Source organism: Gopherus flavomarginatus, chromosome 11 (assembly GCF_025201925.1).
Source record: "Gopherus flavomarginatus isolate rGopFla2 chromosome 11, rGopFla2.mat.asm, whole genome shotgun sequence".
Classification (NCBI taxonomy): Eukaryota; Metazoa; Chordata; order Testudines; family Testudinidae; genus Gopherus; species Gopherus flavomarginatus.
Genome location: NC_066627.1, coordinates 40616391 through 40640946, shown reverse-complemented (window position 1 = coordinate 40640946; position 24556 = coordinate 40616391). Strand labels below are relative to the sequence as shown.

The following is a 24556-nucleotide window of genomic DNA, read 5'->3' as shown; positions in this document are numbered from 1 at the left end:
ACCCAATCCTAATTTCTGAGGTAAAACACTACATAAAAGCCTAGGATAGGCAATAAATACTGTAGCCAATTAAAAACAGCAGCAAGAATGTGGTTACTCAAATTGAAATCTAGGCAAGACTACAGGACTAAGGCCCCCATCCCTCTTCCTGCTTCCAGATCTTGAATGAACAAAACATAAGCTTTATGTTTCATTTGAAAGGAAAGCACTCTGTCCCATCACACTACGCTGCAGTTCTGATTCTGTTTGCACTGAAAAAGGATGCATTATCACTTGGTAATTCACATTCATCACATGCTGCAGGAGTCTGGTTTAAGAACATTTTCAGGACCATCAACCAGGCCTACAGGTTATCTTACAAACCTAGCAAAGCTGACTTTTCCTGCTCCTGCTTAAACGTGTTCGTTCACAGCCTAAAGTGGTATAGCAGCAGACTGTAATTAGTTGTTTATGAATTAATATATCTGCTTTTATGGAATGTAGCATATAAGTTTGTAAAGACCAAGAATGATCTTGTATCTATTAAGAGTGGTCAAACTTTTAGTGTTAGTATATAGCACTTAGAGGCATATTGGCTTGGCTGCTACAGATCCTTACACACAGTAAAAATCCTGAAGGCCTCAGGTTGAGTTTTGGCTGCTCCATATTGGATAGAGTTGATCAGACAAAAAATCCTATTAAATATTTGATTATTTATGAGAAAAAAAAACTGGACTCTTCAAAGTCCTCAGCTTCATCCACTTCTGCATCAGAAATATAGCAGATATATATTTACACTTGTAATTTCCTACAGAAGCTTTAAGGTACAGTGGGGGGTTGTATATGACAGTCATCATTACTCCATTTAAAGATTTGCTGGAAGACACCATCAATGGTGCCACCTTCTGGTATAAACAGAGATTTACAACAGCAAGTTTAAATTGAAGGAACTCTTCAGTTGAAGTACAGAGCATTTATTCATCACAACATAACCAGCCAGAATTGGCAAAATATGTGCTCATATCCATTGGGTAAATACTTTCTGATGCAGCATTAACAACAGGGGTTCCCAAATGGATAGAAAGATTAGTTGCTTCCTGGTTAAACAAACTGCACAAATGAAGTTCTTCCAAAACAGTTCACTCCTTTAAAATAAAGAAAAAAGGATTTGTAATTCGTATGTTTTGAGAAAGTACATCTTATGATACAGGTGAAATTTCAGCCACAGATTAAGTAAACAAAGCCATTGGTTCCCTCATCTTCAGCCATTACAAGCACCTTCCATCCCATGGTTATGTATCCAAAGGAAGTATCAAATATGTTGCGTTTGAGTAATCTGGAAGTAGGACTAATACAACAGACAATCAGAATAATAAATTGCCTTAGAAGAAAGAACAAGCAGATTTGTTATCTTCATCTGGTTACATCCTTTTAGTCCACGAATTCAGAACAACACAGTCTCAGGCCCAGGTTCAGGAAAGCACATGATTCACTTTAAAAACAGATGCTTAAGTCTCACTGAAGTTGATGAGACTAATGCACATGCTTAAAGTGTTCTTCCTGAATTGAGATGGTTTCCTGAATCAAAGCCTAAAGTACTACGTTTGTGATACAAAAAAATCAGTGCAAAACAATCATTGTTACTGGGACTTTAATATAAATCCAGGTCAAGATTAGTGTCAATCCTAGCACATCTGGAAAAGAGATTAGACAGAAAAACAGAGCATCATCTTAAAGATAATCACATAATTAACAAGGTATGTATGTTATAATTGGAAGATATTTGTACTAGTTAATTTAAGGTATTTTATGCTACTGTTCAGAATAAAAACAGATACCATACCACATTTGATAATTAGTTATTATTTAGATGCAGTGCAAAAGGGCATGCCACGTCCCAATTTAGGATCATTAGTACAATGATAATCTCTTTCAAAAAGCACCGGATCTCTGGGGTGCAAATATTAAAACCCTTACTGCTTAGCCAACTCCCCAAAAAAACCGATAGTAAGGCTGTAGAATACCTTAAAACTCTTTTCAAAATGGTAATGCAGTTAAATACAATTATGAAATTTGCAAATTTCATGTTTGCACCTTATAATAGAAAAAGCTGGGGAACCGGATGGCTGGAGATGTAAATGATAAAGGGATACAAAGTCCATCTAGAGTTCTACGTCACATCCAGTTAGTACCAAAAAAGGACTTGTCTATCCCTCTAGTCTATTTTCCCTAAGATTTCTTACTGTTAGCACTAATTAAACTCTACCAACAATACCAATACTGGGACAACAAAAATACATGAGGTGCAAATAGCTGTGGTCATTTTAAGCACCACGCAGTGTAGACCTTTTGAGCATGGTTTGACAAAGAGCCTTAAAAAAAGACTGACTACCTGGGGCATTGTCTACACTCGCCGTCTTCCCATTACTGCCACTGCTGAATCTGAACCAATGCTAGCAATGGGGGAAATTTCAGCAAAAGCATGTCTTACAGTGACAACTTTTTAAAAGAACACTAGACATAAGAAATGGCAGGTTTGGGACCCAAGATCTCTCAGTCCTAGTCATTTTTCCTTGTCAAGCAACTCTACGCAAGGTAGAGCTAGCCAGTTTTGTTGTCAAAACAGTAACAAATTTTGAAGATTTTTTTTTCCTTGTTAGAAGTGTTTGGTTCTAGTGAAGTTTTTCTTTTTGATTGAAAGACCAGAAATTCTCATGAGAAATTTAATTAGCATTTTCAGACCAGCTCTAATGCAAAGCTTAGGGGCACTATTTCAGTTACTGTTCCTGGTAGTGAGTCATCATGCAGTGCAATCATAAACCCAAATGAGAGTCAGATAAATATATCAGTCTGGTTGCATCAGCTCTGCATGTTCGATACCATTAACTTTGCCTCTGTACGACATACAGGAATATTTCTTCTGTTGTTCCACTCTAACAAGTCTTGCCATTCTAATCCCATGATTAGATAGGGGCATGCTATATTACAGGACTATAAAAGCAAGATTAGACTCAATTACACAGGAGTGTCAATGCTGGAAGTCTAATCTTTAAGGATGGCTCATGATGTCCTTTAAATATCAAGACTATTACAAGTGGATTGGGTACATGCCATCCCCCACCAAAATCAAACTTTATAAGATTTTTTTAAAATATACTTTTGAAAGACAACTTCACATGAAAAATACATGGACTAATTTGGACACAGATGCTATGATTTCATATTTAAATATGTAGCTTCTCAACTTCCATGTGTCTAATTACCAGATTTGTGTGCACAACATAGCCATTGCATATGGTAATTAGGCACAAATAAACACACAAAACAGTAAGCAAATCTGGTCATGTTCTTATGCCAACTGTTTTAGTTTTCTAAACCTACTTTATTAATTAACATCCTTGAAAGGCAAAAGTTCAATTCTCTAGCCTAGGTAGTTGATCTGGTCGTTTTTGTAAAGGTTTCTCTCCACATACTCATATCACTTCCTTGGCTTGCTGATTAACAGAGTTGGTGTATGTTCCTAGATATATTTCTTCTGCTCTCCTTAGAATTTGAGCAATATAAACAAAGAGAATATAGTCATAAAAGTGAACTTAGAAATTTAAACTAGGTATTGATCTATTAAATTATATAATATATATGTTTAACTTTAGATACTCCCCACTTACCTTATATATATTGGCCAGAAATAAATGCCATAGTATGTTGTGTATATGTAACATTGAGTTGTATGTAAATAAGGTCTTCCTGCATGTGTGAACTTGGATGGAGTATGGATCCAGCTGTGTGTATTTTAGATGATGATCCCACAGCACCTCAAGCCATAGTAAGATATTGCCAAGGCATTTTTCTAACCGTGGTAAAGGGAAACAAGTCAAGTTTGGATCCTGACTTTGTTGTCATAGTTGGTTATATCCAGTATACCAAAGTGCATAGGAAAGCAATTGAAAATATTTCTTTCTAAACTTAACCTGAATAACCATGTGACAGCTAAATATTTTTGAACCTTTGCTGATGGGCAGAAGACATGAATTCCTATAGGAATCAGTTTTCAACACATTAATATGAAGCTAAACTGTCAAGCAAAGGGAGTACCACTGTTGGTTCCACACACTATAATGAAAATATAATTTGGCCAAATTCACCACTCACATAAGCAGTCACAATTCCACTTAAGCTAGTGGACTTGCACCTGCTTAGCCAGTGACAAATTAATTTCTTTTCTATATTTACTAAAATGTGGATATTTGAACAAGAAATCAGATTTTTAAACGCTTAACTAAAAACAGTACATTCAGTATCCCCCCCTTCTCGCTCCCCCCCCCCCATGGTGCCAGTGGGAGTTGCACACAGGTCAGAAAACATTTTTCTGAATCAACTGTTACACTTAACCTTCATCCACATTCATGGGGTAATGTTGTATCCCACAAGCACATATGTTGCAATAACTCATGAACAAGTTGCCAATTATGCTGTTTTAGGCCACTGTCACCTACATACATGTACACAATTGAGCAAAAAAAAATTAATTCAGCATAAAAACATTTTTTCTATATTAAAAATGTGGGGTACAAATGTACTCCAAATGTGTTGCACAGTTATCCTGTCTTTTTAGTAGTTTTATGTACATTTGCGTCAAGTGAGAATATCTCGTAGTGTAATAGTTAGCATTTGCTAACTGATAATGCATTGCACTAGCAGCGGTGCTGCATATAGTTATCCTAAAGTATAAGGTAATCCAGGGAGGTTTGTCCTTTCAAATCCAGGCTTGTTGGGTATCCCCAATACAAAGCAGAATGATGCTGGCTTTCGTTGCCTAACATTCTTGTGGGGAGTTTTTTATCCAGGTATCATGGCCCTTCAAATACTGCAGACTCAGAGATTCTTGAGGGGGACTTGTGTGTGTTGCGCTATTCAAGATGGAAAATGAAGAGCACAATATTCTGACCATATAAAAATGATTTGCAATTCTGAACGCAAGTTGTCATGAGATGACAATATATTATGTGATAGTGCCTTTGTGCCAGATTGCGTTGACAGTTGGTCTGAGAAGGAAGACCATGTTTCCGTTGATTGTTTATCAAGTTAGTCTTCAGCCAATGAGGATATTGTGTTCAGCCCTGGTACAAGATTGGATGAAATGTAGTGGGGGATACCTTCTTCACAAGTATTCACCTTACTGAAGATCTACTTAACAAAAATTTGACCTATGCTGGAACAATGCGATGAAACAAGATAAATATACCCAATGAGATGCATCCACATAGCAACAGAGAAAAATTGTCATCAGTGTTCGGGTTTGCTGGGCTACTCAACTTGGTTTCCTACACTCCAAAGAAGGGCAAGTCAGTAATAATGTATCAAGACACTGTTGGAGGAGACAAAAAGAAACCACACCTAATTCTCCACTACAATGACACAAAGTGATGTTGATAACATGGATCACCTTGCAAGAATGTACTCCTGCAGGTGCAAGATAAACAGGTGGCCAACGGTTCTTTTCTTCAACATGCTTGATATTGCTGACACTGCAAGTTTCATCATTTGGGTCAGCAACAGTCCTGCTTGGCACCACGCTTACCCAAGACAAAGAAGGTGCTTGTTCTTGTCAATCTAGAAAATCTTGTAGATATGCATATAAAGAGACGAATCCTTGATACCTGTCATCTCACCATGTCCATCAAAGCAATACTCTTGTCCCTTGCCTCCCATAAAAAAAACAGCCACCACGTGTTGACCACTACACATCGATGCTGATGTGTGAAAACTGCATATAGGCTTACACTTAAGAAGAAGACTCCTGCTAGTTCTTTCAATTTGATAGCTAAATACAAATTTTTCTCTAAAACAATGAAGAATTGTTGTTAGTTTCTGAATGCATCTGGGGGACACAACACAGTTAATGTAACTTTTTTCTCAACACTGGATTAAGTTGACCTTTAGCCTGCGCAGTGCTTGTTGGCATTCATAATATTAATTCAACTGTAGAAACTGGAAATATGCTTAGCACGAAAGATTACAATATTGTTTTTCTTTCAGAAAACATATGGAAACTTCAAAAATGACATTCAACAAAATAATAAAAACTGCTCAAGCAAACAACCAGTCACTGCTAAAACAGTTGGAAATTCTCATTTCTATTACAAAAAGAAATGGGGAAACTACTCCATTGTCTGCACTTGAAAACTAAAGCAGACGAACATAGCAGTATAGGGTAGATACCTATCTTGGGTAATTAAACATAATAAAGAGCACCTCTGAGAAACAGTGGCATATTGCATGATTATTTCTCAAACATGCAGTTAACAGCTGTTAAATCAACAATGCAAACACAGGAGCACCATAGAGCAAGAGATTTTGCTGATAGCTTGTTTTTGGTAAAAATGAATCATGCTGTCAGGTGGCTGGCTGTTGAGATACCAAAGAACTTGATTAATTCCATTAAACAAAAGGCCTTTATATTTAATGAACTAAGAGGAGTAGCACTGAAACAAAAACCACAGGAATGATTTATAATGAAATGGCAAGTGGCAAATGAGGTAGATTTCCAACTCAGGACATTTTTGGTGCAACTACATTTACCTGTTGCTTTAGTTTTAGAAGAAAAACCTGAAATTGCAATGAAAGGCCAAGAAGCCACTTTTGGAAATGTAGCACAAACATGCTGGCCTCATGCATTCTGTCCATATTATTAAAGGAGATTTAGAACTACTGAATACTCATAAGCATTTAGTAAAAATTTTATTTTAAATCTGTAATCACAAGTGTTACAATGTATATTTTTACAGAGATTTTTACAATAAGACACAGCTTTGTTCACATGCGGGACCCATTTTTTCCCACAAATAATAACCAAAAGGAATAAGCAATCAGCTCCAGAAAGAAAACTTTGGCATGTGTACAACATTTAGTTAACAAAAATAAACGGTAGCTGATTTGAGTCAGAAAATACTCACATCATTTTTGCTTAACTTCACAGCACTGTTTAGGTCAGGGAATGAAACCCACCTGCACTATAAACTATCCAGTATTAAAAGTGAACAAACTTATTTCAGCCTGACAAAAATGTAATAGGGAAATTGGTGGCACACTGAGTTAAAAAAACAGCCTTTCAACTGTGGAGACATCTGAGTGATCAAACAGTTCAGGCCACAAGTGAAAATCAGTTTGGTGGTCACATCTTAACCATAAGCTCTCTGTCCACGCTACTGAACTATACCACTTGATGCAACTGGTGGTCTCTGTTTACGGCTGGGATAAGGAAAGGCACTGCAGTGCACTGTTGGAGTATATGGAAAGAGAAAACGGGAGTTTGCACACGGCCTCTCTGTTCTACGTTGGGTTTTCGTCACTATTATTGGTCACATACATAAATACCAAATAAATCCAAACCCTGATGAAAACAAAAATTTGCAATGCCTTTCTTTGTGCTATAGTCGCTAACGCTTCTATATTAAAATCAGAATGACCAGCCCCCTTTGAGATAAGTTATTCATAATTCCCCAAATAGATAAAAGAAACAGTATCTGTACAATTTTTCCAGAACAATTGTAAATGCACATATTTTATTGTAGTAATGATAAAATATTGGCATAGACATATTTGCATTTCTAAACAGTAAAATAATACCAGTCTTGAATTTAGAGATTTTACAGCAGTTACTGCAGAGGAACAGATGTATGTTAAGTCATCCTGCAAATATCAGACACTCCTGTACACATCAGAATACATAATTCGAATGATGCTCTCCAGCAAGTCAGAATACACTTTGGCATTATTTATAGGGTTTCCTGCTAAATGTTAGCGATCCAAAATTGACAACTGCAAGGGAGTCCAGTGGCAGAAAAGTACTGCTGTAACACCAGTCAGAATTATACTCACTACTTCTTATTCCTGGGCTTTAACTCTTCTGCTGCATTACGCAGAAAAATGTAGTTTTTCTTTTGTGGATTATAAAATTCATGACCCTGAAAAAGAGAAAAAGTTAGCTATATTTATCACATTCAAAGTATCAACCTAATCTTGAAATACAAGAAGCTGAACATTCCATCAATTCAAATTAGTGAGACTTGACAATTTAAAAATATGGACTTTTAAAGATCAGACTTACTATGCAACCCAACGGAAATATTGGTGGGTGTGCATTCTAATTAGAAACAATTCACTATGCAAGGCAACTTTCAAAACAGGTCTTTTTTAAGCTTAGAGTGAGTGAACATTCCTTAAACTTTTGCTTTACATGCAAAATTCAAGTAGTTTAAGGGAAGTAAAGATTGTTCTAGACAGGGATAAGAATGAAGAGGGGACATGATAAAGCAGGGGTGGCCAACCTGTGTCTTCGGAGCCACATGCGGCTCTTCAGAAGTTAATATGCGGCTCCTTGTATAGGCACCAACTCTGGGGCTGGAGTTACAGGTGCCAGCTTTCCAATGTGCCAGGAGGTGCTCACTGCTCAACCCCTGGCTCTGCCTCCACTCCACCCGCTTCCTGCCCCCTCCCCTGAGCCTGCTATGCCCTCGCTCCTCCCCTCCAGAGCCTCCTGCACTCCACAAAATAGCTGATCAGGAGGTGTGGGGAGGCGCTGATCCACGGGGCTGCCAGTGGGCGGGAGGCGCTGGGAGCAGGGGGAGCTAATAGGGGGCCACTGACATATTACTGTGGCTCCTTGGCAATGTACATTGGCAAATTCTGCCACCCCTGTTATAAAGCTATTAAGCCTTATTGTACATTTTGTCTTTTGAGCCAAACGAAAGGACAAGTTTCCATATAGTGAAGGGTCCACACACAATTATACAATTACTTTTGTTCATCACTTGTGAATATAAATTAGTATTCTGCATGTGAAAATGAATAACTGTCAATACTTATTTGCATACACAAGTGCCCAGTGCACACACCCATTGTAATAACATCATGAATAATTTATGTATTAAAAGGCACATAAGACCTTAGGTCTCTTCGAAAATCTAGCTCTCTTTTTTAGCATATGAATTTCCTTGATTTTCTTTATTCAGACACTGTCATTAAAATTACGCACTGGGTTGTAATAGTTAAGTCACAGACTTTCATTCACTTGATAGAAAAATGGAGTCTAGAAAGGAGACTTACTGCCTACCAACTCAAGTTTCACTACTAAATATCAGTTCATAATCTACAGATCTGAAAGACCAGTTAGTTCATATAAGCCAACACGTCCCATTCATGAAAGTAAAAGGCTTATATCTTGGACTGTAACAATAAAAGTAAAATTAGTGTTTCCCATCCAGCAGGACCATAAAGCACATTAGTAAATTTAACTACATACAGAGATCACTTTATCTACAAATGAAGTCCCGAGATGTGACGTGCCATTGTTCAAGAATGAACAGCAAATCTCCAATAGTTTACAACAGTAAATGAAAGATACTTCATCAAATTTAAAGTATAGAAATACACAAGATGTAATAGAAAGAATAATGCTACTGTAAACAACCTATTAGTATTGGTTAGATTTCAACCTTCCTTTTTCAAACTATTAATTGTAGTGTCTCATGCTGTGATTCTATCAGATCTCAGCATCTTAGCACTAAATGCATACTGGGAAGAAAAACCTTAAACCATCAAAAAGGAGCTGCAGAAAGTGGTATTGGAAATTAAATACATGGCACTCACCCATTTGTTTAATAAAAGTAATGGTGTCCTAGCATGCTTTTTAGCAGTGCTCTAGGTGCGCTCTTTGGAAGAGATGCAATATCAATTTTACTTATGGTATGATCCAAGGATACTCTTCCCAGGAGTAGGTGTGTTTAGCATTCACATTTGCAACAATTTTCCAAAATCAGGTAACTATGTTCAGCCTATATTCAGTTGGGTAAGATATTAATTGTTTAGGCCAAGAAACAAAGATGAACTGATTCTGCGCTATATTTCATCTGAAAGGTGGCTAAAGTGATCCCTAATCAACCTTTTCCCTCTCCCAGGTGTATTTGGAAGACTTCATTAATACCTGTAAAGAACTTTGAGACTCTCAGATGAAAAGGATTATTGAAATATTGCCTTATTAGTTCACAACCATTGATACGAAATTTAAGTGTTAATCCTTACCTTGGACCAGTCGTAACTGGAAGCATATGCAAAAATATTACCATTGTGGTTAAAACAACAGGCAGATATTGGCTGGTCAAGCTGTTCTGATGTTTTTAGCTTTGTTCGTGCATCTTTATCCCAAAAGCTGAATCTACCATCAGATCCTACAGTTGCAAGGGTGCCATGGGCAGGATGAAATGCTATCCCATTTACCTGCAGTTATATAAACCATCACATAAAACAACCAACAATATAGACGAGATGGAGTTTCACAATGCATACACTGTACTCAGTGAATGTAAATATATTATGTTCAGATTTACGTAATTTAAATTAAGAGTAGTTGCATTTTAGTCTTGACAAAGATTTTTTTGCCAAAATATCATTTGTTCTTCCTGATCAACTATAATTTAAATACAAGTTCCCATTAGAGAACACAGTAATTCCCTCGGTGTTGAACAGATTAAGCAGAGGCTTAATGAGCAGTATGTTTTTCCATAAACAAAAACACAGGTATAGAACTGTCCTAATAAGTCTTAATAGAAAGTCAGCCAAGTTGTGGGTCTTTTGGTTGTTTAAAACAAAGGAGCAGAATACTTTGCATGCTTCTATGTTAATATTTGCATATGTTAATTTTTCCTCTAAGCAAAAGTACTCTTTAGGCACAAGAAAAGGTCAGAGAACAGAGAATTAATGGTAGATTTCATACAAAGTTGTACATTATGTGTATGTAGTTTCTAACTGCACTATAAAAAATTATGTAATGATATGTGCTGAATACTTACAGCATAGATATCCTGAGGTGCTGATGTGTTCGTTCCATTGGAGCGATGACATTTAAATGTGAAGTTATCTTTGGCTCTGAAAAGAAAGATATTCCTTCACATTTTCTTAATTTCAAAATGAATAAGATAATGCAGAGTGTTTTAAAAATCACACTTACGGATTTGGTGGGTTGATATAGTGAATTGCTACCCTTCCTTCAATACTTCCAAGGGCAAATCCAGTAGGTTTGTTCACTTTGTCTTTAAAAATAGCAACACAGCGATGCTAAATTTGAGAAAGATACAGAGCATTTTAGACAGAAGCTTAAGGGCCAGATTTTCTAAACATTGCCTCTCTATGGGGGCAGAACTCACTGCATGTACTAACACTGCACAGAGAAAACCACATACAACATTAGAAAATGGTTCAAAGCCCCTCTGAACATATGGACCCGAATATCTACATTTCTGAATTCGCTTATGAATCAGCAGCAGACATTTCCTCAAAATGAACACAACAGCTTCCTTCCTTCACCAAGGAATTAAACATACAAAAATCTTTTGCATAAATCTTTTGCATATTAGGTGACATGACTGAATTTGAAAGATTTCTCAAAATGCCATGTCCCAAACTGTACATTAATATAGTGAGGAAAAATTATTTTTCTAGAATCTAGTACCATCAATACTTCTTCTCTGGAAGAATTAGCTGTTATACAATACAGCCCTGTATTACAGTTTTGTTAAGAACAAACAGGAAGAAGGGAGACTGACATTTTGGACCAAAATTAAAAACAATAAAGAAATTGAACTGTGAGCCTACTCCTGCAAGTCTTCCTCTCCATGGGTGCCAAAATGTGCTTGCAGGATCTGTCCCATTAAGCTGAACTGTAAAGTTTTTAGTATTCAACTAAAATAGTTCCTGATTTCAGTTGTAAATATTCAGATATTTCATTAATATATTGTAATGCATAGTCTTTCACTGTTCCTTATTCCTATAAAGAAAGCCAGTCAAATTACTTCATGTGAAGTAAATCTTAATACATCTCTTAATGCCATGTGTTCTCAAGAAACCTTTTTCAATTGAAGTCATCCACTTGAAAGGAGATATGTACAACAGAGTTGCAGAATATGCACCACATTGAAAGTCTAAGTGTACTCAGGGGCAGAAACTATACCGAGTGAAGAGAATGTAGTTTTCAAATGTTTTTTGATAAAGAATCTAAACTACCATTTAATGTGCTGCATTAATAAACTTGTAATAAATAATAATTAAATATTTACCTGGTGTTTCAGTGGAGAGTCTATTCGTCTAAATTCAGAAGGCTGATTCTCTAACTGGTATACTATCAAACCCCTTTCTGCAGTGGCCACAACTGCCATGGGATGCACCTACATGAGGATGAGAGGGACAGGTTGGAAGAGACTAGGCTATGTTAATTTCACAACAGAGAATTCTAACCCTTTCAAGTTACTTATTTCACCAAAGTCCCTCAAAAGTCAACTCAAAGGAGCAAGACTGTTAGTTCTGGTAGAAGGTGACCCATAGACTGAAAAATTTATCTGCAGAATAGGTACAGCAAGGGCAATAGTAGCATAGGCTTCTTCCAACATGAAGCATAAATTCTGATATGCAAGGAAGCAAGGGCAGTTCAGTTTCAGTGTCAATTCTATTTTTGGCACCTCTCCTTTTAATGCCAACAAGGCCACTAATAATGCTTCATAGGAAGGGAATGTTTATCCACCAGGAAGTAGACTGAGACCAAACAGCCATCAAAGAGTAACTTTTATTTAATAGTAACCTGGGCTGGTTTCAGATGACCTAGGTATCACGGGCTGTGAATCCATTAATCCTCTGAGCCATCTAGTTCCCACGGATTTCAATTTTATGAAACAGGAGTTTATTCGCTTACCACATCAGCGCAGTAGCATCTTTCAGGCAATTGTAATGTCATCATAGGAGTTGGTGACCGTGTATCCCAGAACTAAGGAAAAAAAAAGAAAACCAATGGATTTAAAAGACTTGAAGAATTTCTTTTGCCATCAAATATACCATATAAGTAGTAGGAAATATTGCAACTGATTACTTTAGCACAAATGAGCCTGGCCACATTTTCATTTCAAGTTGTTTAACCCCTGGCCAGAGGGGATAAAACACTTTCTTAGGGCTAGAAATGATCACCAAAAAAATGACCTCTTGATTTTAAATTAGTATATTTCAGAAAAATTTATAGCAAACATTTCCAGTTTTACATACATACAGTGTGTGTGTGTGTGTATATAGTAAGAACCCATTTATCAGGTACAATTTTCATACCTTCAAAGTTTTATCCCAACTTCCTGTCATCACACAGCTATAGTTTGGTGCTTTAATCCAATGGACAGTCTTAACGGGGGCTTCATGCTGAAGGAAAACAGCCAAGAAGAATGCATATACATTTTTTTAAATAACAGCCTGTATCACTTTTTGGTTGTGTATGGCAAAAGAATGGTACAAAGGCAGGATAAGTGTTTATTAAATCATCACTACAACCAAAATTTGAATGCTTCACCACAACTAAACTATAAGAAAAGAGTGAACTTTTTCACATATTTAATTTCACATATCGTAAAGACTTTACACTAAGCAACAGAAATAAGTGTTTCGTATTAGAGTAAAAATGTGCATTGAGTTGAATGTAGATATCAGATTCTATTAACTGTGCACTTGTGAGGTCAATACCCTCATGAAAAAGAACTCTCAACAATTACATGTAAACTCTATTTACCTACAATCTTAGTGCTCATCCAAAATCTATGTAAAAAAGATTGGAGAGCGGAACAAACTATCAGTGACACAGAGCAAGAAAGCAGCACAGACAACTGGGTAACCGAAACAAAGAAAGCAAAGTGGAGCCAAAATAGGGTGGAAAAGCAACAATGGGTAATCAAAGGAGGAATCAGTCTGCAGCTGGGTTCTACAGTAAGGTCATAAGGGACTGGAAATCTCTTTGGGGCACTCAGGACTTTTGCCTAAGATTTGCATTACTTAAGTCCCAGTAATCATCAGTGACCTTCACCTTAAAATTTAGCTAGCAATTTGACAGGCACTTTCCTCACACTATTCTTCATATAAAAGCATCTAATTGGAAAACGTTGAGTGTTATTTTAAATTAGCTCACAAAGATTCCGTTTTTTTCCCCCCCTGGAGGGAAAGAACTTGGGAGTTACTTACCTGTGCAATTTGTATGGCCTGGTTACTGTTGAGATCCCACATTTTGGCAGTTTTATCACAAGAGGCAGTAAATACTTTACTCCCGTCCTAAAATGATAGAAAAATCATTCAGTTTCATAATTTTAAAAGATGAAATATTAACTGCACCACAGTACATGTAATTTTATGTTTGTAATATCCAATACTCATTAAAGAATTGCTGGTCCTGATTCTTCACTGCCTAGTACTTGTGCAGTCATTTAATAAAATGGGTATATAAAATAATACTCCTATACAAACACTCTCAGAATAGTAAGTGACTATATTCGGTGCAATGTAACCTACTCCTGGAGGAATTCAAGTCCCCCGCAGAAAAATGACTCTCTGATATGGATGCAAAGGGAAGCTGCAAGAGCAGTCATGCACCACTGCCTAGCTGCACAGATATATCGTTTCAGGCACCTGGAGCAACCAGTGGAGAGGTAAACCACCACAGGGCTGGGGACACTCCAGCCAGTGGCTCCTACTCTGAGTTAGGATCAGCTGCTAGTACCAGTTGGGCTGGAGGCAGGAGAAGACAGGACTTCCTCTTTCCCTGAATGGAGTGGCTGGGGCCGTGTCAGACCCACCCCAGAAGCCTCCCCCAGCTGCAGGAAGCTCAGCATCCTCCCTTGCTTCCTGGCCCCAGTGCTCCTCAGCTGTGGGGGGAGCGGTCACCGTACAGGGAGTTGCTCTCCATCTGCCCAAAACCCATGCATCTGGACCTCCCATACCCAGACACCCCCAAGTGTCACCCTATACACCCAGAACCGTTCCCCACTGAACCTCAACCCCTGCATCTGGAGCCCCCTGCATCCAAGCCACCCCTCACTGAGCTCGCTGCACTCTAACCCTCACCCTGGTGAGCCCCACTCCTTTGTATCACCCTGAGCACCCACACCATTGATTCCAAACTAGCTGTACCCAGAACCCCACCCCACCATGCCTCACTCCATCAGAACCCAGAACCCCCTGCTGAGTCTCACACCCAGACCTCTCCGCTGAGCCCCAACCACTTTTACCTGGAAGCCCCTGCACCTACAATCCCACCCCCTCAACAAGCTTTTGTGCATCCAGATCCCCCCCACCCTGAGACCCCCTACTGAGCTGCCGGCCCTCAGATTGTCCCACACAGAATCCTTTCACCCCACTCCTGGATCCCCCCATGCTGAGCCTGGCCACACTTGGATCCTGCCTGGTTAAGCCTGCCTGCCCCACACCTGGTGTACCTGGCACCGAGGGACAGGGCCCCAGCGCATTTCTGGGGTAGGCCCAGGCCTTGTGCTGTGTCAGGGCTGGGTGCAGCATCACCACTGAGTCCGTGTCTCAGAGGTGGGGAGGCTGCAGGGTGAGCTCTCACATTCGTGCAGCCAGTGGCCTGTGCTCCCCATTACCATGCTGGAGACTCTGCATTTATTTATTGACTGACAAATAAAACTTGCAGAATACTGCAGAATTTTAAAATACTGTGCGCATAATTTTGAATTTTTTGGCGCAGAATGCCCTCAGGAATAAATGTAATGGAGAATCAGGCCAATTGCCCACAAAACAATCATACAAAACTGCATTTTGCCTAATGTTAATTACCTGAATCACTAGCTCAACTGTTATGTAGTATATATCACTATATTTATCTAAACTGGCAAACATGTTGAGACTGCTTTCCAGGTGAGCAGAACATGTATTGCCCTGTGCTACTGCTTAGCTGCAGCCCAAAATTCTACTTCAAACCTTTCTCCTAATTGTTTTCTACAGTCTTATAAATATGCAATGCTTTTTCTAATCAAAGAGTGCATACACAAGAGAAGATGCCCCAAAAAACTGAGACGCATCTTAGATCTCAAAGGAATGGCATTTTTTTTTTTAAAAAGATGAAAGCGAAAAAATTCCAATATTCCACTGTTTTCCTTTTTCTAATACTTACAAAATACTGTACAGAGCAATGTACTGATACTGGTATTTACTAACTTTTGACAAGCATTTTGATTGGTCAAATCATAACCATGTAGTTTCAAATTGCCACAATAGTCTACTCTTGTGTAAGGATATCTCACATATTAATTTAAACAAAACCCTAAAAGTAATTTACACTCAAAAACCAAACTCTGAGAAAAAAAACAAAGAACAAAAGTGTTGATCAAAATTTAAATAGTACAAAATTCAAACTATGAATGGTAATGAAACAAAACAAATTCTGCAATTATGCTTAAAATAGTAATATTCTAGGGTGAAATTCACTCCAATACATAAGATTTATGCAAGGCCTTTTGTACTCATCAAAAGATAATGAAAACTGACTAGCTATTAACAGCTTAAAACAACCTCCTTCCATTGTATCTGCATACCCAAGTAATAGTCTAATTTATTAAAACAAACCAACCAATGGATTTAGATGACAAAAGTCTATGCTACAATCAGAGGATGTATCTACATTTTAAGTCTGTGTGTGTTTTGAAACTAGAAGTAAAGATATTTGTTTTCTGGATAAAGTTATCAATTTCCTTGAAAATACTTTTTGAAACAAAGGAACATACATCACTCCAACACACATCTAGCACAGGCCCTGTGTGCATCTGCTGAGCTTTCGGAATAGTTTGTCCATTATCTTGAACTTCCCAACACCGAACCTATGGGAAAAGATGCATATATCAATTTAGTAATATATTACTATTGTTTGAGTACCCAGGAACGTGCTAGTTGTCTCTCAGAAACACTGCCTCTGCCTTAAAGAACTTACTCTTACTTAACACACTGAATTTAGATGGAGGGGAAGAAGGGAAGACAACAGTTACAAACATACAATTGCGACTCATATCAAAGGCAAAATTAGAAAGGGTTCTCAGCAACCCGGAGCATTCCCTATATTTAGCAGTGAACATTTAACTTTGGATATCTTATTATTAATCCTTTTTCAAATTCTACCAAGCTTTTGGCTTAAACGATGTTGTCAAGGTATTATTCCCACTTTGAACTTTAGCGTCCAGAAAGTGGGGATCTGCATGTACCCTTCTAAGTTTAATTCCTAGCTTAGATCTGATAACGCTGCCACCAACCAAAAATATAGTGTTTTGGTACACTTTTTGTCCCTCACAACCTTCCCTGGGGGTCCCAAGACCCAAACCCCTTGGGTCTTAAAACAAGGGAAAAGAAACCATTCCCCCTCCTTTCCCCCTCCCAGACCTTTCCTGAGAGATACACTGATCCAAACTCCTTGGATCCTAAAACAGAGAGGAATTAACTTTTCCTCCCCCTTCTCTCCCCCCCACCACTCCCTGGTGAGTTCAGACCCAATCCCCTTGAGTTTTACACAAGGAAAAAATCAATCAGGTTCTGAAAAAAGAAAGCTTTTAATTAAAGAAAGAAAAAAATAAAAATTCTCTGTAAAATCAAGATGGAAAATGTTTACAGGGTCTAAGCTTATACATAGACTAGAGGGACTCCATCCCCCCTAGCCTAAGTTACAAGTTACAGCAAACAGAGGTAAAATATCCTTCCAGTAAAATACACATTTGCAAATTAAGAAAACAAACATAAAACTAGGTCACCTTTTCTAGCCAGTACTTACTATTCTGAACATGAGAGACTGTTTGAAAGAATGGAGACAGATCTGGTTGCATGTCTGGTCCCTCTTAGTCCCAAGAGAGAACAAACAACAAAAAAAATAGCACAAACAAAGACTTCCCTCCACCAAGATTTGGAAGTATCTTGTCCCCCGATTGGTCCTTTGATCAGGTGTCAGCCAGGTTCACTGAGCTTCTTAACCCTTTACAGGTAAAACAGACATTAACCCTTAACTATCTGTTTATGACAGATGTCTTATGGCAAAGAGTTTCCAAGATTAAGCTCTATGTAAAGGAATGTTTCCTATCAGTTTTTTACCTTTACAATTTCACTGACTATCCCACTGACTATCCCGTTGCTTTTGTATTATGAGAAAGGAAGGATAAATAGGAGCACCTATTAAGAATTAAAATGCTATATTTTTAATTACTGAAAATGTTCTGGAAAATTATTAACTCCCTTCGTTCAATACTTGTTGTTTAATCTAAATTAAACTGGGAACTGCAAGATCTTTGACACTGGACTGAACTTTGTCTAGTCCAGGAGACCCCAATCTTTTAAAAGCGTGAACTATATCTTAACAGAGAGATTGACTTGTGGACCATGTTCCCTCCCATTCATAATTGCACAGACCACCTCAGTTCCTACTGGAAATCAAATAGAATCCACACATAAACTACATCAACTTTTCACTTTGAAAATTAATATTAGGGAAGTATTTAGGCTGAGAGCCAGCACTGAGACTAACTCAATGTGGACTATTGGCTGTCCACATACCACAGTTTGGGAAACTGTGCATCTGCTGAAATTCCAACCTCTTACAACAATACTCTGGATCATAAGAACGGCCATACCAGGTCAAACCAAAGGTCCATCTAGCCCAGTATCCTGTCTACCGACAGTGGCCAATGCCAGGTGCCCCAGAGGGAGTGACCTAACAGGCAATGATCAAGTGATCTCTCCTGCCATCCATCTTCAGCCTCTGACAAACAGAGGCTAGGGACACCATTCCTTACTCATCCTGGCTAATAGCCATTTATGGACTTCACCACCATGAATTTGTCCAGTTCTCTTTTAAACTGTTATAGTCCTAGCCTTCACAACCTCCTTAGGTAAGGAGTTCCATAAGTTGACAGTGCGCTGTGTGAAGAACTTCTTTTTATTTCTTTTAAACTTGCTGCCTATTAATTTCACTTGGTGACCAATCATAACCTACATCTGCCTATCATACAACTGTATGAGGAATGAATATGGAGAGATGGGGATTCTTTTTCTTCTCTATAGTGAAAGTGGCAGACAAACGTAACATATATATGTGCTACAGAGAGTAGTCCTTTCTACAGATATTCAAATTGAACTAGCCGTTGTGAAGCACAGAATCAAGTAGAAAAAGTCATTTCCTTGAGCTGAAATGTAAATGACATTGTCAGCTTGAAATGCTGTTAATTTCAACAAATTTATTAAAAGTAATTTTGGGTACTACGCCTGTCCCTTGCTGATTTTTATGTTTACAGAACCATATTTCTGGTTTTTAAAAGTTATTTTCTGTGCCCTAAAGCTATACAAAGACACAAAGAAAATAAGCGGAAAAAACTGACTTTTCAGATGAAACAACAAAACTTGTTTTAGGCAAACTTCTGTCAATTAAATAAAGTAAGGAAAGTGGGGGAAAATAGCTTTTTTTCTCCAATCTTTAAACTACAGCAATCTTAGGTGTAACTTGTAACAAGAGTAGGTACGTATGTATCAAGCTAAAGAGATTTAAACTGTCCTTTTTACAGATCATGCTCATTAAATACTTACATCATTTGCCCAGGATCCTGCAATAAGAAAGTTACCCGGCAATGCTAGTGGACTGAATGCTAAACAACCAATGCTGTCATCAGGTGGAGATGTAACTTCAATATCCTGTAAAGACCAAAAAAATTGCAAATATTCATACGTCATAGAACTTAATGTGTCTTCTAGTCATAATGTAAATTAAAGTTCTGAGTTTTGCAAAATAGATAGTACATGAAAAAAATATTTAAAAGGCAAAAATAATGAATCACAAGTGGTACTTTATTTATTTTGACAAATGTTGTTTAAATTATAATTTATAATAAACTAATAAGTTTACTGCTGATATAAGAAGTAGGGAAGAAATCACTTGCATGTAGAATAGCAAGACTGTTATAGTACAGTTTATTTCTTTGTACATTGGCCAAATTGGATAGTCTCTACGTAAAACAATAAATGGACACTAATCTGACATCAAGAATTAACATACAAAAACCAGTCGGAGAACACTTCAATCTCCCTGGTCACTCGATTACAGACCTAAAAGTCACAATATTACCACAAAAAAACTTCAAAAACAGACTCCGAGAGACTGCTGAATTGGAATTAATTTCAAAATGGACACTATTAAATTAGGCTTGAATAAAGACTGGGAGTGGATGGGTCATTACACAAAGTAAAACTATTTCCTCACGTTTATTCGCCCCCCCCCGCCCCCCGTTCCTCACAGTTTCTTGTCAACTGCTACAAATGGACCATTGTGATTACCACTACAAGACGTTTTTTTCTCTCCTGGTGGTAATAGCTCACCTTAACTGATCACTCTTGTTAGTGTGTGTATGGTAACACCTGTTGTTTCATGTTCTCTGTGTGTGTATATGTATCTTCCTACTGTATTTTCCACTGCATGCATCCGATGAAGAGGGCTATAGCCCATGAAAGCTTATGCTCAAATGAATTTGTTAGTCTCTAAGGTACCACAAGTACTCCTGTTCTTTTATTTCTTTTGTAGTTCACCATTATTCTTTGCCTTTAACTTCAAGGTCCTGTGGATCTAAGTTTGGCAAGTTTCCAATAGATTGTACCTTTATAACACCTATAATCATCAGAATTATACACACACAATCAAGGTAACTGTACACAAAACTGTGTACCAAACTTCTTTGAAAATCAGGCCCACTAAGTTCACTGAAATAACATACTGTCCTATTAGATTGTTAAAATCCTCTAACCAGTCTAATGAACACAGAAATGCAATGGCGAAACCACTGCGTGAACCATGCTAGAAGCGTGCTTGTGAACTATTTTTCAATACTGCCATTGATAGCACAGTTTCCTGAGAATGTACAGGGTATTATCACCATTCCTCGTTATAAGGCGCGTTAGCCAAGACTGTTATACAGACCACGCCCCTGCCTCATATAGTCCATAGCACTGTTTCTGGTTCAAATTCAATTGCAAACCATGTTAGGCTGTAACCATGTTTGACAACGGTCTCAAACAGTTACAAACCACAGTGTGGTTCGGGCCTAAATCATCTTCTTTGGGAAGTAAGAAGAGGGATATTCATAACTGCATTTGGTAAAAAACCCTGAAACTTCTCAATACTTACAAAGAATGAGTTTGGGGAAAGAGAGAAATTAACTAACTAAATAAATACATGTTCATGTTCACTCCTGATTCCTGGAAAGGAGATTGCCTGATTCCCACTGTTTACATATAGGTTAATACAAGTACCTTCATGGGGTTGTGATTATCTGTTGTAGTATTTCCAAACATGCTGGTACCACCAGCTCCAAATCCTGAGGTTGATCCAAACAAACTCATCTTGGCCCTGCAAATGACAAGAATGCCCATTAAAAGCAAAAGACTTTTACTTGGGGACATAGGAAGTGGTGTACTAGATCAGAGTGGTCCATGTAGTTCAGTATCCTTTCCCTAACAGCTAAAGGAAGGTAGGGGGAGAATAAACAACATAGTGGACAACTATAAAATAACCTGCTCACAAACTAAGTTTCTTCCTAGCCCTGTCAGAGATTTAACTTTTTTGTGTATGTGTGCAAGCTTCTGCTATGTTTATTCAACTCAAGTGTTGGTTTGGCCTCAGCCTCATTTTCCCAAGAAAATCTGATTTTGGAGGGTCAACAATTCCTTCAATGAGCAATAACCACAGATCACCTTAATCTCATTGGCTATGTCTCTGCACAAGCCCAGAGAGCTTTGGAAAACATTGCTGCCTTTGTCTTTCTTATTATTTAATAACAGTATTTTTGCTACACAACACTCCAAACACCCTTTGGAAACAGAGAAGAAACTTCATAAATAAAAACTATTACACTGGGGAAGGGTACACACAGAGAGGGAGGATAATATTTTCTAACCAGGTAGGACCATTTGCGGGCGGGGGGGGGAGGGTATAATAAACATTGACAGGTCAGCAGATGGGGGTGTAAAATCAATTGTTTCAATGAGTTTACATGTCTGGGGAGCAGTTTGCATTGAAGCAGGGAGCATTAGGAGGGGAAATGGGGCAGTAGGGCGGGGAGGAAGGAGCAGTTGCTGGCTGACAAGAGAAAGCTGGGGAGGCTGCTAGGGGATGGGAGCACTGGCTGACAGGACACAGCTGGGGCAGTTGCGGGAGGGCAGGAGAGAGCTGGAGCAGTTGCTGGAGGATGGGGCCAGTTACTAGGGGACAGGAAACACCTGGGGCAGTTGCTGGGGGATGGAAGCAGTGGCTGGCTGACAGGACAGAGCTGGGGCAGTTGCGAGAGGGCAGGAGACACGTGGGGCAGTTGCTGGGGGGCTGGAGACACCTGGGGCAGTTGCTGGGGGGCTGGAAGCAGCGGCTGGCTGACAGGACAGAGCTGGGGCAGTTGTGGAGGGGGGGGCAGGAGACACCTGGAGTAGCTGCTGGAGGATGGAAGCAGCAGCTGGCTGATAGGACAGAGCTGAGGCAGTTGCTGGGGGGAGGGGGGCAGGAGACACTTGGAGCAGTTGCTGGGGGGCTAGACACACCTGGGGCAGCTGCTGTGGGGAAGGAGGCACCTGGGGCAGCTGCAGGGGCATGGAAGCAGCGGCTGGCTGACAGGACAGAGCTGGGGCAGTTGCTGGGGGATGGAAGCAGCGGCTGGCTGACAGGACAGAGCTGGGGCAGTTGCGGGGGGGCAGGAGACACCTGGGGCAGCTGCGGAGGGGGGCAGGAGACACCAGGGGCAGTTGCTGGGGGATGGAAGCAGCGGCTGGCTGACAGGACAGAACTGGGGCAGTTGCAGGGGGGGGCAGGAGACACCAGGGGCAGTTGCTGGGGGATGGAAGCAGCGGCTGGCTGACAGGACAGAGCTGAGGCAGTTGCTGGGGGGGGCAGGAGACACCTGGAGCAGTTGCTGGGGGGCTAGACACACTTGGGGCAGCTGCTGTGGGGCAGGAGACACCTGGGGCAGCTGCTGGAGGATGGAAGCAGCGGCTGGCTGACAGGACAGAGCTGGGGCAGTTGCGGGGGGGGGGCAGGAGACACCAGGGGCAGTTGCTGGGGGATGGAAGCAGCGGCTGGCTGACAGGACAGAGCTGGGGCAGTTGCGGGGGGGGCAGGAGACACCAGGGGCAGTTGCTGGGGGATGGAAGCAGCGGCTGGCTGACAGGACAGAGCTGGGGCAGTTGCGGGGGGGGCAGGAGACACCAGGGGCAGTTGCTGGGGGATGGAAGCAGCGGCTGGCTGACAGGACAGAGCTGGGGCAGTTGCGTGGGGGGGGCAGGAGACACCTGGAGCAGTTGCTGGGGGGCTAGACACACTTGGGGCAGCTGCTGTGGGGCAGGAGACACCTGGGGCAGCTGCTGGGGGATGGAAGCAGCGGCTGGCTGACAGGACAGAGCTGGGGCAGTTGCGGGGGGGGGGCAGGAGACACCAGGGGCAGTTGCTGGGGGATGGAAGCAGCGGCTGGCTGACAGGACAGAGCTGGGGCAGTTGTCAGAGGGCAGGAGACACGTGGGGCAGTTGCTGGGGGGCTGGAGACCCCTGAGGCAGTTGCTGGGGGATGGAAGCAGCGGCTGGCTGACAGGACAGAGCTGGGGCAGTTGTGAGAGGGCAGGAGACACGTGGGGCAGTTGCGGAGGGGGGGGGCAGGAGACACCTGGGGCAGTTGCGGGGGGATGGAAGCAGCGGCTGGCTGACAGGACAGAGCTGGGGCAGTTGCGGAGGGGGGGGCAGGAGACACGTGGGGCAGTTGCGGGGGGATGGAAGCAGCGGCTGGCTGACAGGACAGAGCTGGGGCAGGAGAAAGCGGGGCAGCTGCAGGGGCAGCAGGGAAATAGGGCGCGGCCGCCAGGAGCCCATCGGGAGCTCTCCAGAGGAGAGCGGGCCTGAGGCGGACCCCGAGGGATGGGCTGCCAGGGAGGGAGGCGCTGAGAGGACACGGGAGCGGGAGTCTCCGGAGAGGTGCTGGGCGCAGACACTGGACTCGGCCTGCCCTGGTGAAGGACACTCCACACTTACCCAAGAGCCAGGCTACGAGCCTGCTTCCGAGGGAGCGCGAGGCGAGGAGCGCGCTTGGGAAGGAGGGCAGGACGAAAGCGGCACGGCACTACGCGCTCACACACGGCCCAGCCGGAACAGGCCGCTTCCCACTGCGCATGCGCTACCAGGAGCTGAGCTCACAGAGGGAAAAGGGGCGGGGCTGACTCGGAGCTAGGCCGAGCGGAGCGCGGGAGCGCTGCTGGATGGGGATCATGGGGCAGGAACGGGGTCATGTGACCAGTCCCACTGCACACTTGTGCACGCCCCGGCCTATGGTGTTGCGGCTGGCAGAGCTGGGTTAGCAAGGCCCAGGGTGTATTTGCAGAGAGCCGGTGAGCAACTCTGCTGTTTTTCCCCATCAAAAAGGAAAACTGTTATCATGTATTTAATTATTCATAACAACTTGAGGCGGGAAGCCCAAAGACAGTCGGGAGGCACCAGATAAAAACACTTAAATTCTTTTGCCAAAAGGCTAAACCTTTAAAGATTACAAAGATGGAAACATACTTAATGAGAATGTACTTAAATAATTAACACCTTCTTAAGAAGAATAGACAGGTAAGAATACTATGTTGGGATGTTGGAACAGGACCAACTGAGTTGTGATGGTTATATCAAGCAATGTAGGACAGGAAATGTGCCACATCAGTTACCAGCTAGAGAAAA

The 24556-nt window shown here is 40.7% G+C and overlaps 1 protein-coding gene across 1 annotated transcript; it reads right to left on the bottom strand.

The window, feature by feature from the left end:
* Positions 1-6695: 6695 nt before the first annotated feature.
* RAE1 (ribonucleic acid export 1) lies at positions 6696-23994 on the bottom strand. The gene is made up of 12 exons (XM_050918217.1): positions 23870-23994; positions 21118-21214; positions 19405-19509; positions 16575-16667; positions 14023-14109; positions 13126-13212; positions 12722-12793; positions 12093-12200; positions 10988-11094; positions 10830-10905; positions 10063-10257; positions 6696-7946 (listed from the first exon to the last, which is right to left on the bottom strand). The coding sequence occupies exons 2-12, from the start codon at positions 21205-21207 to the stop codon at positions 7860-7862; spliced, it is 1107 nt and encodes a 368-aa protein (XP_050774174.1). The 5' UTR covers positions 21208-21214; positions 23870-23994; the 3' UTR covers positions 6696-7859.
* Between the last annotated feature and the right edge of the window lie 562 nt (positions 23995-24556).